The sequence below is a fragment of the Python bivittatus genome, unplaced genomic scaffold (assembly GCF_059951505.1).
Source record: "Python bivittatus isolate LINGU-HERP-01145 unplaced genomic scaffold, Pbiv_v1 ctg000560_np1212, whole genome shotgun sequence".
NCBI lineage: Eukaryota > Metazoa > Chordata > Lepidosauria > Squamata > Pythonidae > Python > Python bivittatus.
Genome location: NW_028277083.1, coordinates 6,461,482 through 6,475,734, shown reverse-complemented (window position 1 = coordinate 6,475,734; position 14,253 = coordinate 6,461,482). Strand labels below are relative to the sequence as shown.

At 43.0% G+C, this 14,253-nt stretch overlaps 1 protein-coding gene across 1 annotated transcript in view; it reads left to right on the top strand.

The window, feature by feature from the left end:
* The first annotated feature begins 3,755 nt into the window (after window positions 1-3,755).
* The window catches only part of OTOA (otoancorin), a 30,675-nt gene continuing 20,177 nt past the window's right edge, over window positions 3,756-14,253 (top strand). Inside the window, exons 1-11 of the mRNA XM_025175446.2 lie at window positions 3,756-3,767; window positions 4,796-4,826; window positions 4,910-4,937; window positions 5,398-5,485; window positions 6,989-7,120; window positions 7,889-8,124; window positions 9,269-9,372; window positions 10,687-10,787; window positions 12,031-12,170; window positions 13,082-13,205; window positions 13,374-13,589. Of these exons, the coding sequence (XP_025031214.2) occupies window positions 3,756-3,767; window positions 4,796-4,826; window positions 4,910-4,937; window positions 5,398-5,485; window positions 6,989-7,120; window positions 7,889-8,124; window positions 9,269-9,372; window positions 10,687-10,787; window positions 12,031-12,170; window positions 13,082-13,205; window positions 13,374-13,589 (1,212 nt within the window). The remainder of the gene's footprint in view (window positions 3,768-4,795; window positions 4,827-4,909; window positions 4,938-5,397; window positions 5,486-6,988; window positions 7,121-7,888; window positions 8,125-9,268; window positions 9,373-10,686; window positions 10,788-12,030; window positions 12,171-13,081; window positions 13,206-13,373; window positions 13,590-14,253) is intronic.

The following is a 14,253-nucleotide window of genomic DNA, read 5'->3' as shown; positions in this document are numbered from 1 at the left end:
TGTGTGGCTGTGTGGGCAAGCATTCACACACTTAGGTCAGTGCGTGTTTCTAAGAAAAACACAAGATGTTCTTCTTCTCCCTTCCCTCCTCCTCTTCTTCTCCCTTCCCTCCTCCTCCTCCTATCCCTCCCCTCCTCCTCCTATCCCTCCCCTCCTCCTCCTCCTCTTCTCCTCTTCTTCTCCCTCTTCCTCCTCCTCCTTCCTTCTCCACTGCCTTTCATTGCTCACCCTCGGCTTTTCTCAGTCCCTCCCCATCACCCTCTTTCTGTCGTCACCTTTCCAGCTGGAGAGCTGTGCTTTCAGCAGCCATCTCTTCTTCCAGCCACCTGTTTTGATCTGGAGAAGAGCTCTGGACTTCAGGTGAGTCAAACATTCAATATTCACCATCTAATCTTTGATGGAAGGAGAGGAAACAGACCTTCTCTAGCTTAGGCCAGTGGGGTGAATGATTTCAGTGATATTGCAGAGTGGGGAAATCTTTCTTCGATGTTGGCAGTTTGATCATTCCTGGAATTTTGATTTGTTTGTCTGATATACCTGGATGCTTTGTGGCTTTTTTGTTGAAAAAAAGTATAAAAGTGCTTTTTCCTTGCCCCAGACGCTCCAGTGATGAACTGTTCAAAAATAAAATAATCAAATCCTCTGATTTCCCTCTTGTTTAAAAAGTTTATTTTTCTAACTGGTATTAAATAATAAGCAGGTTTCCAGACATATAAAGAATCAAGTTCCTTCCAGTCAATGGTGTAAATTAAAACAATTCATTTCTACCCCCCGCCTCTTTGCCTAATGAAAAGAAGGAGAAACTAAGGAATGGGGTTGGGGAAATGCAATAATGTTTTCTGGAGGCACCCACAAAATATGTAAGCAATCAAGCCGCTGTTTCACATGGAGATATTTAAGAGATAAAGGACCCCTTGGATTCATACACTGCACCACCATATTTGTGGTTGCTTTGAACTAGGTTTGTGTGAATTCAGCCACTGTGTCTTGTTAATGCTGGTTTAGAAGTTAATAAGTTTTGCACATCCAGCTGAGGTTTGAGATTTATTTAATACTTCACCTTTAACAAAACCATTGTTTAGCACGCTGGGTGAGCCTCATCATCATTTTGCTTAAGCTCCTTTCAGAGGTTCGGGCATCAGACTAAGCCAAGATCAAACACCGTATTGTGGCTTAGCAAGAGAATGCCAAACCAGCTTAAAGAGAATGACTTGCCTGGTTGCCTGTCAGAAGCATCACCTCAGGACGAAGAGGGAGAAAATACTTACAAAACCCAGACCTGGTTAGCTTCTTCAGCTCTAAATTACTGGTACTAACACAGGTCAATCATAGGGGTATCTGCTAGGCTGAAAAAAAAGGGTTGAGGACTAGCAGCTTGGAAGGCACTATTTGCAAGGTTGTTCCAATGGCTTTTGAAAATGCAGCCCATCAGTGAGGGCCTTAGGTTGCCAAGAAGAGTTGGCATCCATGCTCACATGAAAAACACAGCAGCCCAGTTAACCATGATGCGTTCATGGTCCTTCCGAGTCATGAGAAACCAACCTCTAAGGTTTGATGGGGCAGCTTAAAACCCAAGAATATTTTACAAATCTGCTTCTTATCCCAGGGTATCCCAAATCTGCTTCTAATCCCAAATCTGCTTCTTATCCCAAATCTGCTTCTTATCCCAGTGTTTGAGAGGCCTGGAATTTTTTACACATTCCTGGATTATCTACTTTTTACATTCTCTTTTGTCTTCTGGTGCTTTCAGCCTCTTTGCTTTTCTCTTCATCCCTTTCTCTCATCCTCTCTTTAATTGGCAAGAACACTCTCCCTTTAACATCTCCAAGTATTTGAATGTGCTGAGAGCAAAGATGTAGGTCCCCAACTTCGTTTTGGGGTGGAAAGAAGGGGAAAAGAAGAACAGACAAGACATGTGCATTTTTTTTTTTAAAGAGGTGCATTGTGCAGAAGTTTAGGACACTCCACAAACTTGCTTTCAATGGTCCAGCTTTCTGCATCCCCAGGATACAAAGGTGAATCTGTTGGGATTTTAAAACTGCTATTTTTCTCTTCTGCAAAAGCCTCCTGGTGACTTTATAGATGCATTCATGCAGCGTTCTAGAAACAGTGCAGACATGATTTACTACCTTTTTCTTCTGGAATGGTTTTTCAACTTCCTCCTCTAGCCTGAAGCTCAGGAAGGGCTCCCATCTCCATACCAAGTCTCTCTGACCCTGCTTAGCTTCTTGAGATCAGCCCAAGATGGGCTAGCTTCCAATCTTGGGTAATTGGGACACTTCTGTTAATTAAAGTTTGACAACTTTTTCCTTTCTTTGAAAAGACTTAAATGCTGCGTCTCTGCAAACTTCTTTCTGCAAAAAAGCAAGCTTGAGCGGAGGGGAAGACTTTTGGATTGGCCAGGCTGCAGGAAGGAAAGAGTTAAAGTTCCTGTTTCAAATAGGAGCTGCTATTTTTAATTATTTTCTAATGATTGGAAGGTGTGCCTCTCTGAGCTCATTCAAAAAGTTACTTTGGTTTTTTGCCTAAGTCAGTGTTTCTCAGCCTTGGCAGCTTGAAGATGTGTAGACTTCAACTCCCAGAATTCTCCAGCCAGCATGGTTGGCTGGGGAATTCTGGGAGTTGAAGTCCACACATCTTCAAGTCGCCAAGGTTGAGAAACACTGGCCTAAGTGAAAATGTCACCTAGGCATTCTGAAGGGAATTGTTTTCATTTTTCATTTTCCTTTTCTTGTTGCAATTTTCTTTCATCTTTGTATCTTTTCTTGTATCTTTGTATCGCTTTATTTTTTTTAAAAAATCCGTGGGATTTGCAGCTCCAGGTGGGCAGAAAAGCAACTTGGAAACAGTTCCAAGAAATAACAAATATAGAAACCCTTCTCCCCCCCACCCCAAAGGAAAGAAAAGCAATAGTTTGCATTAAAGGCAAACACGATGGCATGTGGAGTGACTAGTTCTTTGGAAATATGGCTATAAAAGGTAGGATTTGTTAAGCTGCATCGGGTAATTTCATACCGTCCGATAAATTAATAGGGTGAAGTCTGTGACAAATACAACTAAGCTCATTGTTAGGGAAACTGGACACTTCGGCACAGCAGAGGCGTACTGGAGAAATCCCAGCGGAGCAGCTTGGAAAAGCAAGGCGAGGGCTTGACGCGGATCACGCTGGTCCCCAGCATCAGATCCTTATCGCCAGTCACACAAAGGGTTCACGTGATGCTTGGCTCCGTTTTCTAGTTCTTTGGCCAAACGGAGGCCTACCTCCAAGGTCTCTGGGTGGCCGGGGTGAGCGGGGGGAAAAGGGGTCCCAACTTTTCAGCTGAGTAAGGCTGGTGTCCCTCAGGTGAGTTTCCTGGATTTTTTTAGGTAGATTCATCTCAGGTTTGTCTGTCTTTTAACTCCAGGAAGCTTCCTCTTGGTTTTATGGGGTTCTGGTCCTCTACAGTGGGAGAAGCCCATATGAGGGCCATTGTGGTCAAAAGAGGAGATCTTGGGGTCCAGCAGAAGACATTTGGCAGTGGTAAACGGCCTTGGGGGCTCAGGGTTCCCAGGACCCTACTCGGAGTCTGTTAATTAATTAATTAATTAAGTATGCCACCTGACTCTCAATTCAATGACACCCCCCTTTCTGTTTTTCTTTTCAAATCTGGCTTCTCAGCTCCTGAAACGGACCCGAGATATGTTTCTCCTGGACTGGAGAATATCTGTCTTGTTGCTTTTAGTGAATCCCACCCTGGAATCAGAGAGCCCTCCAAATGGAAGCCAAGGTGAGATGAAAAGCCTTGGACATCACAAAAATGGATCTCAGAATTTCAGAACAAAAGAATTGAAGTAACATGTAGATTACCTAGAACAGTAATGGTCTTTAGCAGAGTGTATTTGAGTCACAGGAAAGGAAAAACAAAGGGAAACTCAAACTTGCCATGGGTTAATTTTGGCCCCATTTGGGTGTCCTACTATACCATCTTTCTCCAGCCTGATTCCCTGAGATATGTTGGAATTCCTATAATTTCTAGCTGTCAATTGAGCATATAATTTTAATGCCATTATACGTTTCCAAAACTGGTTATCAAAGCATTCTTCTTCTTCTTCTTCTTCTTCTTCTTCTTCTTCTTCTTCTTCTTCTTCTTCTTCTTCTTCTTCTTCTTCTTCTTCTTCTTCTTCTTCTTCTTCTTCTTCTTCTTCTTCTTCTTCTTCTTCTTCTTCTTCTTCTTCTTCTTCTTCTTCTTCTTCTTCTTCCGCTGCTGCTGCTGCTGCTGCTGCTGCTGCTGCTGCTGCTGCTGCTGCTGCTGCTGCTTCTCCTCCTCCTCCTCCTCCAACTCAGCTTTTAAGTTTAAGCTTTTCTCAGGTTAGTTTTAGCTGCTCTTTGAAGATATACAATAACATGAATCACTATCATTTCAGTCCTTTCTAAAGTCTGATTTTCTAGTTTTTCGGAAGCCATTTCTTGCATTTTTTTTTGAAATAGTTTTTTTTCTCCTCCCCTCCCCAGATCTGCCTCCGCAGCTACAAAGAACCGTGGTCAGTATTTTTATAGTGCTCGATCATTTCTTTATTTGTTTTCAACTTTTGTACATTGCCCTTCAAAACAGGAGCTTCCTAGAGAGGCTTACAACAACCTTAAGTACACAGAAGTTAAAAAAAAAAAAAAAAGCTTAGCATGCATTTACCAACACACTAAAATGCATGACATTAAAACGATAAAAGCAATAGATTAAATAAAAGTTTCTAACCATTCTACCATGTCCTCATACTTGTTCACCTGGGTGCGATTCTCTCTCTTTCTCTCCTTTAGGAAGAGATCATAACTGGGCAATATTTAAACGGTAACTGGCATTAATTTTCTTTGTCTTTTTTGAACCTCGTTTAATCTAATTTTATTAACTTTTTAAATATTCCCTTTTTTTAGCTCTCCTCAATATCCTTAATTTCCAAAGGTAAACATTTGCTTTATGTTTTTCAATGTTTCAGCCGGGGAGCAGGGTTTGGAGACCCATCTCGTGGAAATAGGATCATGTAATTACTTTTTAAGTGCAAAAATTGGCGTTAAAATGAATGGAACTTTGGTCCTGAATAGCAACTTCTGCCAGCGTTTGAATTTGGGGGTGCAAGTCACAAGATGCACTCGCCTAGAAATGAACCAAGTGCGTTTTCACCTAATGTTGCGGGAATCCAGGCCTGTGGGAAATTTATATTCAGTTTGTTGCACAAACTGAGATCATTGGGCTCATGGAATAAACTATGGTTTGGATGCTATGCAAACATTGCCAGTATGTAAAAAGTGAATAGTTCCTAGTAATGTGAATAACTTTGCTACATTGCTACGAGCTTTACCTTTCTGTATCCTTCTTCAGGGTAAATGACTGATTTTCTTCTCCTTCTCCTTCGTTTTTTTAGCACCAATATTTGGACAAAAGATCTCTTTAACAAAATCATGGCCTACTGCCATGCCGAGAATGTTGCAGTTACTTATGCCAGCTTACAGGTTGTATAGATCTAACATTTTCATTCCAAAACGTTTTAAATTTCCTGCGTGGGCAGAACTAGAAAGGTGATATTCAGGAATAAACCCCCGTAAAACTAGCTGGCCAGAGATGGTGCTAGACTCGAAATAGCGGCTGCGTTCACACATTTACCCAAAGCAATCGTGTGATTTGATTCTTTCTGGTTTAGCTGTTCTGGCAAATGTTTCATCGGTGGCTTATGCATTTTGTAGTGGATGTTACCACCTCCTTCCCCCCCTGCTTTTTTAAAGTTCATTTCACTGCTACCCTCAGCTAGGTGGTAGCGTCTAGCCAGTCTTGGCTAAGCTTGAAAATGCAAAGGAGTATCAGACCTGGTTAATACTTGGATGGTGCACCACCAGGAAATCCGAGGACTGTCAGCTAGGTTGAAAATGGAAAAAACATCCCAACAGAACGCCATGCAAACAGTTTCTACCTTATGGCCAAGAGGACCATGAACTCACCAGAAGTCTATGAATTTCACTTCTAGGTGCTTCATCCCCTTCTCTGTTTTTACGGCCACGGACTTTATTTATTTATTTTTATTTATTATTAAATTTATATCTCCCCCTCTCCCCAGTGGGTGACTCTGGACGGCTTACAATTAAAATCCAAGAGAATAAAAACAATAAAAATATACGTACCCCCAATTAAAATCACAAGTAACAATTCTCTATACAAAGCCAGGTGATCCAGATGTTGTTGATCTGTTTTTTCCATTTGTGTAAGCTTCCTTAAAGATACTGAAAAGGCAAGTAAAGACATTTTTTTGGGGGGGGGGAAATGAAATCATAGAAAACTGTTCTCAAGGAGCAACTGAACTGCAGCAAAATGGCCAGCTTAGAGTGGGGATCTCTGCCAAGCGCGGGGAAGCTGCGTGAGTCCTACCAATGTGGCTGGATTACCTATCCCATCCTCACTTGGCCAGTGAGGTCTGATGGGAGTCAGAGCCCCCCTGATCTTAGCTCTTGTCTCTTATACCAGTGTTCCTCAACCCTGGCAAGTTTAAGACCTGTGGACTTCAACTCCCAGAATTCCCCAGCCAGCCTTGCTGGCTGGGGAATTCTGGGAGTTGAAGTCCACAGGTCTTAAAGTTGCCAGGGTTGAGGAACACTGTCTTATACGATCCAGATGTTCAGTGTGTACCTTCAGGGTGGTGCTATTTTAGCAGCGGGGGACCATGCTTCACTTTGGGGTGGGGGGAAGGGGAGAATCTGTGGGTCGCCCCAGGGCAGGACACATGATGTAAAATGGACCGATTGCCTCGTGTACATGGGTGGGCTTTTCTGTATCTGGGGATGGATTGCTTGTCAAGCCTGTCGTTCTGAGGGGGTGGCTGGTCCCGAAGAGCAGCAGAACACCGGGCTGAGCTGAATTTGGCTAGCAAGCATCATCAGAAAGAGGCCTGGCACTGAAAAAAGAAAAGGATTTGGGGCTCACCTTCCCCTGTTGGAACGTGCAAAACTTTCCACCCTCTTTTTCAGGAATCAATCACCAATTACTTTGAGCACCTCTTCCACCATCCCAGAATGTTCCTTTCAGTGTTCCGGGACATGCAGCCTGAGTATTTTCAAACAGCCATGAAGTATCTCTTTGGAAGAACCCAGGAGTATTTGGTAAGGCGGGTCGGGTCACTGTGTGTGACAAAAAGCTGAACAAGCTCGCCCCACGTTCCCTCTTCTATAAAGGATTTCTACTGCAAGCCTCATTCCCACTGGCACCGATCCAGGTGCCCTCCAACAATTTTTTCTCTTTTAAGGAAGAGAGGGTACCAAATTCTGGGAGTTGAAGTCCACAGGTCTTAAAGTTGCCAGGGTTGAGGAACACGGTCTTATATGATCCAGATGTTGAGTGTGTACCTTCCCCAACCCTGATTCTCTGAGCATCCTCACAGCCTTTCTCTAAAATATTCCAGTTTGTTTGAACCCTTCTTAAAAGGGACACCGTGTAGTGTGATCACTTCCTGCCCTCCTCTTCCTCTTTTCCTCCCCTCTTCCTCCTCCTCCTCCTCCTCCTCCTTCCTTCTCCACACACAGAGCTTCCTTCCCCTTCCCCTTCCCCTTCCCCTTCCCCTTCCCCTTCCTTTCTTCCTCCCTCCCTCCCTCCCTCCCTTTCCCCTTCCCCTTCCCCTCCCCTCCCCCTTCGCCTCCCCTCCCCTTTTCCTTTTCCTTCTTTCCTTCTTTCCTTCTTTCTTTCCTTCCTTCCTCCCTCCCCTCCCCCTTCTCCTTCTCCTTCTTCTTCTCCTTCTCCTTCTCCTTCTCCATCATCATCAGAAGGCAACCACCAATCGTTCATTTTCTAACTCTCCAGTGACAGCCCTGCAGAGCTACGGTCTGACATCTCACTTGCCTTCCCATGGCTAGATATCTTTCCTGTATCTCCAGGAACTGGGAAATATTCTGATCGACCTACCTGGAATAAGAGAGAAACTTTTCCAAAGTCCCGGGGGGAACCGTACCTTGGTCCTTATTACGTTAGAAAAGTGCTTTCTGCTCCTCAATTCTGCTGAATGCGTGGACATCTTAAGCCAGATCCTTCAAGCCTCTTCGGCCACTTATCTCCAAGCCCACAACGTGGCAAGCTTCCCGCAAGATCTTCCGAAAGATGCTTTCCGAAATCTGTAAGTCACTTTCTCAACTGTTTATTATGCAGAAGGAAAACAGTTACTTAATATTTCTGCAATGAAAGGGAGGGCTCAGCACCTTGATGTCCATGAACACCCATGTCTTCTCTGACACCTTCCTCTGAGCCCACCAGACATTCTGCTCCACCTGATTACTTTTTTCAATAAGTTACTTTGATTTTTTTTTTTAAAAGCAAGGAGTAAGCTGGTATCATGCAAAGCCAAGCCCCAGTTTCTAGCATTATATTGTATTTTGGACTCCATAAAAGTCCAGATGAGGGGAGTAGAGAACTTCCTGGCAACTTAGGAGGAGGAAAGCTGTGTGAATCTCCAGTAGGAAAAATTCAGGAGGCGTCTGGTAGCACCTTCTCCAACTAACAAATCCTATTAAAAGGTCTCGGCTGTTGTGAATTGCAGCTCCCTTCATCAGACGCTTGGAGGGGTGGCTCCAGATGCATTGCTGCTCCATGCATCTGATGAAGGGAGCTGCAATTTGCAAGTGCTGATGTGAATTTCATAGGATTTATTAGTTGGAGAAGGACTACCAGACACCCCCTGTATCCTGGGGTCTTAGTCGGTCTACAGGCAAATGGGTATTGTGTGATGGTCTGCAGCAACCTTGACAAGCCATTCTCTTGTGGCAGCCATTTTGTGAACACACCTACCACACACACTCAAAATACCAAGTGTGCTCTCAGCTCCAAGACAGGGTGTTAGCCCTTCAAGGCAGTCCATTCAAGAAGCACAACCATGAATACTAGCTCTATCTTTATTGTAAGGTTACATGAACAGAGCTTTGCAAGTCTGAAAGTCTTTCTCCTCTCCCTCTTCTCCTTTTACTCCCCGGAAAACCAGGGAAAGTCCCTTCTGAAACGCTTCCCACGTCACCTCTTCTTCTGTGGGATGAGATATCTTTTACATGCCAGTTGTCCAGTCTGTCTCTCCTCCTTCTGTCTCCCAAGGTCATTCCCACAGACCATTACACAGGACTTCCCTTCCTCTAGGGTTATATCAGTTACCTGCTCTGTTGACCTGGTTTTTCTCAGTTTTGTGCAGTCCCGAGACATTTTGGCTGGATCACTTTTTGCAAACAAATTGCTGGGGCATCCTGTCTGATCCCTGTGTGATCTTTGTCTTCTAGGTCAATAGTATTCAAAGACCTCTACGACAGGCTAACTGCCAATACTCAAAGGGCTGTGTATGAATGGATGATGAAGAACCTACAACCATCGTACAATGCCAGTGGCAAGTGAAATATGTTATTTATCTGTGTGCATGCATGCACGTGCACGTGTCTCAGGGTGTGTTTGTGGGTGATTTACACAAAACTACAGCAAAAGCAGCACCCATCCAGCTGGCACCCGTCCAGCAAGGAGCACCCACCCAGTTTTTTAAAGCTAAGGAGAAGGGGATCTGGTTAGTATTTGTATGGGTGACCCCAAGGAAACCTTAGAATGGTCAGCTCAACTGGAAAGGCAAAACTATCTCCATTGCCAAGAAAACTATGTGGATATATCTTGTAAGTCCCCAAGAGCTGAGCTGGGCCTGAAGAAGGTTTTACCTTATCATATCATTTTGATGATGTTCAGTAGAGGGCAGTAGAGCAAAAATAATAGATAAACGCTGGTTGAATTTTGCTGTTCGGTCAGTCTAATCATTGTGACGTCCAGTCTTGATTTGGCCCAAAGGCTGAGAAATGAGATCTGGAATTCCTCTTTCAGCCTCTGATGCAGTCCAGCTTGAGAAGGATTGGGGACGTTCCTTCTGGGTTTCCCTTACTGTAAAGCAGTATTTCTCAACCTTGACAACTTTAAGATGGATGGACTTCAACTTCCAGAATCCCGCAGCCAGCATGCTGGCTGGGGGATTCTGGGAGTTGAAGTCCACCCATCTTAAAGTTGCCAAGGTTGAGAAACACTGCTGTAGAGAGTAAGGAAGATGATCTTGATGGAAATATGTGAGAACTGTTACTAGGCAAAAGGGGCTGAAACATCTAAATCCAGAGCAACGAGATAACATTTGGAAGTTCAAGTAGATGCCTCCTTGATTCGCTGGAGTATAAGAAGGGGGGGAGGAGAAGGGGGAGGAGATGCAACAGAATCAAACTTGCAAGATTGAGATCAGCCCACTAGGGAGACCAGATCAGGAAATCCACTTCACAGGAAGGCTAAAGATTGGCTGTAATAACAGATTCTTGCAAGTCTGACTGTGCTGGACCTCCCCCTCTTCTATTCCAGTAGATCTAGGAAGTGTTCTTCCTGAGCCTCCTCTGAATGTTATCTTGTTTCTCAGAACTTAAAAAAGATTTCAGCCCCTTTTACCCAAGTCGTGATTCTTCCATACTTCATCAAGAACATCCCTACACTCATCTAGGAGTTTGCATTCCTCCTTCCCAAACTTCTTGTCTGATCTGCCCTGACTGTATTTCCTTTTTTCTCCTGGCATTTTCCACCACAAACAGCACATTTTGCTTGCAGGACCTACTAATGAGCTTTTAACATTGCTGATGTTCCTAGAGGTAGCTACTCATGCGATTGATGTTCATTCTCCTAGCTTCAGAGAATTCCACGTCTTGGGTCAGCGCTGAAAACCTGTGGATTCTGGGCAGGTATATGGTTCATCTCCCCCTTGAAGAAATCAGGAAAAGTAACCCGTATGAAGTAAGTAAAAATAATGTCTGCCTACAAAGACCAGTTATGGAATGTCTACCATGGAGCTCTGGGGACCTTTCATAAACATTTCTGGATTTCTTCTGTTAATATCATTTGCAGACAATTTTTGGATTCTGGAAACCTGAAAAATCCATGAATTGAAGGATTTATGCTACATAATAAAATCACCAAACTCCTTTTTCAAAAATATCAAGATAAATACCAGTATGAAGGCTGGGACCTATTGAGGTGCTATTAAGGATTAAATGTACTGTCCCATCAATTTCCTGCTACCTATCCCTCCATTCTAGATTATTATGGACTGTAGTTCTTAGGGACTTCAAGCAAACAAACCCAAAAATGGGTGTGTGGATTTTGCTGAAATCTTCCAAACATTCAGGGCTAGACAAAAATGGGTCTTTATTTAAAGTTTGTTTTAAAAACCAGAATATAAAAACGTATAACAGAAAATAGCCTTCAATTTAACACTTAGATTGTTGCTTTGGCAAACCACATTTAAAATATTCAAAGGAACTAGATTACACACATGTATTTTATTATGAACAGGTTGTTTCCATGCAAAATCATTCTTATTTCAGCTCTGCCCCTTCAGTGATGGCATCTTAGGGGCTGGGGGAAAAATATCAGCTTAAAATTAAAGTTTCTGGTTTCTGGTTGGAAAAAAATGTTTTCCCTCTTTCATGTGCTGATCTAAGTGTTTGTTCAGAACTTGAGAAAGATTCCAGAAGTGGTTTGGGAGATGTTAAATCCTTGCATCTTCTCCAGCTAGTTGGAGAAGACCATGGTTCATGGTTCCCACTTCGTGGTTTACAGCACCATTGTTTTCAAGAAGCTGAAAAAGTTTCTGCAGGGTATAGTAAAGAAAGTCAAGATGGTGGCCACAATGGTGCAATTGAAGCTCTTCCTTTGTGGCTGCCATCTTAACATTTTTGACCACCCTGCAGAAACCCTGAACTCAAGACTGAAAGTTACCCATTTGCTGGAACTTCTGTAATCATTTAAACTCTTATTCCTTCAATAAATCTAGTGGAATTTTATTTTAGGTTGAGTCTAAAGAGTCTAAAGAATCTGATGGATAAATTGCTACAGAACGTCAACATTTGGAGAGACCCTCTGATTTCTTGACATACCAAAATAATTAATCAGATGTTTAGCTGGTCAAGACCTCATTTATGGCTACTGAAAGGACTTCATTAATTTCTCTCTCACTTGTCTTTTCTCTGCTGCTTAGATGTGGTTATTTGTCAGCTACGACAATGCAACCAAGCAACTGGATACGGTGTATGATATCACACCAGATCTTGCACAAGCCTTCTTGGAAAGAATCAACGCATCTGGCTTTGATATGCGGAACATAACAACTTTGTACAGGCAAGTTTTATGTTTTTTTCAGGGTTGCATTTTGAAGGCTAAGGAGGGGTACCTTAAATGTGTGAAAGTTTGCAATATATGGGAAATTCAGAGGAACTCAGCTAACATGATATGGAGACTTGAGGACACACTGTATGAGGGCAGGCTGAAGGAACTTGGGATGTTCAGTCTGGAGGAAAGAAGACTGAAGGGAACATGATAGCCATGTTCAAGTAACACGGAAGCTACAGGGAAGGTAGTCAAGAACTATTTTCTATGGCTACAGAAACTAGGCTCAGAAATTAAAGTTGCACTGCCTAAATTTAATTTAAATATAAGGAAAACACTTTCTGAGGGTAAGAACTGAACAACAATGCAACAGTCTACCTATGGAGGTTGTGAGTTCTCCATCTGGAGGTTTTTAAGAAGAGCCAGCTCTTGTAGATGGTTGAGTTAGTCTCCTTGCACATTGCAAAGGGTTGGCCTAGAAGGTCTTTGTGCTCCTTCCAACTCCTAGATGGTCTTGATGGTCTCTTCCAAGTTCATAGTTCTTTGAAGTTTTGTGAAGTTGTCTGATTGGTCTGTTCCATGAGGAGAAGCATGAAATTGTTCAAAGCCCCTCCCTTAATGATGCATTTTGGATGTTGAGTTTGGCTCAAGATAATTTGGAAACTGTTGGTGTCCACTTTGCTCATCCCAGCTAGACAGAGATGATATCTATGGGATGAGAGCTACATTTAACTTCTTGAAGGGCACCAAGAAGCAATTCTGGGTGTTAGAATTCAGTTGCCTACTATTTTGAGGTGGAAAACACCTCAAGTCTAAAATAAACTTAATGAAGATAGAAAAAAGAAAAGAAAATGCAATCCCTCCAGAATAAAACAAAATCCAGAGAAAGGGAAGTCAACTAACCTCTGTTGTTCCTCACTTAGGCTGGGTTTGCTGGTTTGTTTCTACTATGATCTGGCAGAGATGGATTCCACCATAGCTCGGGCATTGCTTCACCAAATGATTAAATGTCACCAGCTGAGAAACTTCCAGGCCAATGTTCAGAAGGTAGGTAGGAACTGTGACAACATCACTGCCAAGGGCTTTGCGGTGGTCTCTTTTGTCTTTGAGAAAGGCAGTTGACTTTGAAAACCATGTGCCTGAGCTTCTCAACATCAGCTCTTCAAAGCCTTGTGGTTCTTGTTGTGATTATTGCTATCCTTGGAATGGTTCCAGCTGAAGTCCCAACTTCTCAACGTTGCCGTGCAAAACCAGACTTTAAATGACACTCTGGGCACCCTCTCAGATGCCGTCGTTGGACTGGCAACCAGCCAGCTGGAATCTCTCTCCCCCAGAGCTGTGCATTCTGCAATCTCCACATTAAACCAAGTCTCCGGATGGGCCAAAAGCCAAATTATAGTTTTATCCGGCAAATATCTGCTTTATGAAAAGGTATTGTCCAAGGCATCTGTTTGGTTTGAACCTCTTTTGCTGAGGTATCTCTTGAGACAGTTGGGAGTGTTGGGTTAATTCCAAGCCCATTGCAACGCTTGCTGGTTGAGTTCACATACTGGGCAAATGGTGGTTTACCGAACCATTTATTGAATAAGCACACTTGGCTAGGTTCACACTATCCTTTCAGCCATCAATCATGGTTTGTAAGCTACAAGAGGTGGTTCACACCTCCCACTCAGCCAAAGCCTAGCAAACCACATTAATACTTAGTGGTTATTTGAACATAATCACACCAACTGAGCTTGGAGCATTCATTCTCTCTTGACTTCATCTACTTGGCAGGGTTCTTGTGAAGTTAATGTGGGTGAACACTTGGTTTGGTTTGGTTTGTTGGAGGGAGATTCAGATATTAATTTGAGATGTCAACGATAGGCATGTTTTTGGAGCCAGGGGGAATTCTGGGAGTTGACGTTCACACACCTTAAAGTTGCCAAGGTTGAGAAACACTAGTTTATATTATTTTAAAAAATGGTATCCTCAGGCTTACAGTCCAACGAGATGTGGTAGGGAGAAAAACAATGAGGAACAGAGAGGGGGAAAATATAACAAATTGCCTAAGATTGCAGAAATGGATGCTGTTTTTTCACCCTCCTCCTTGAAC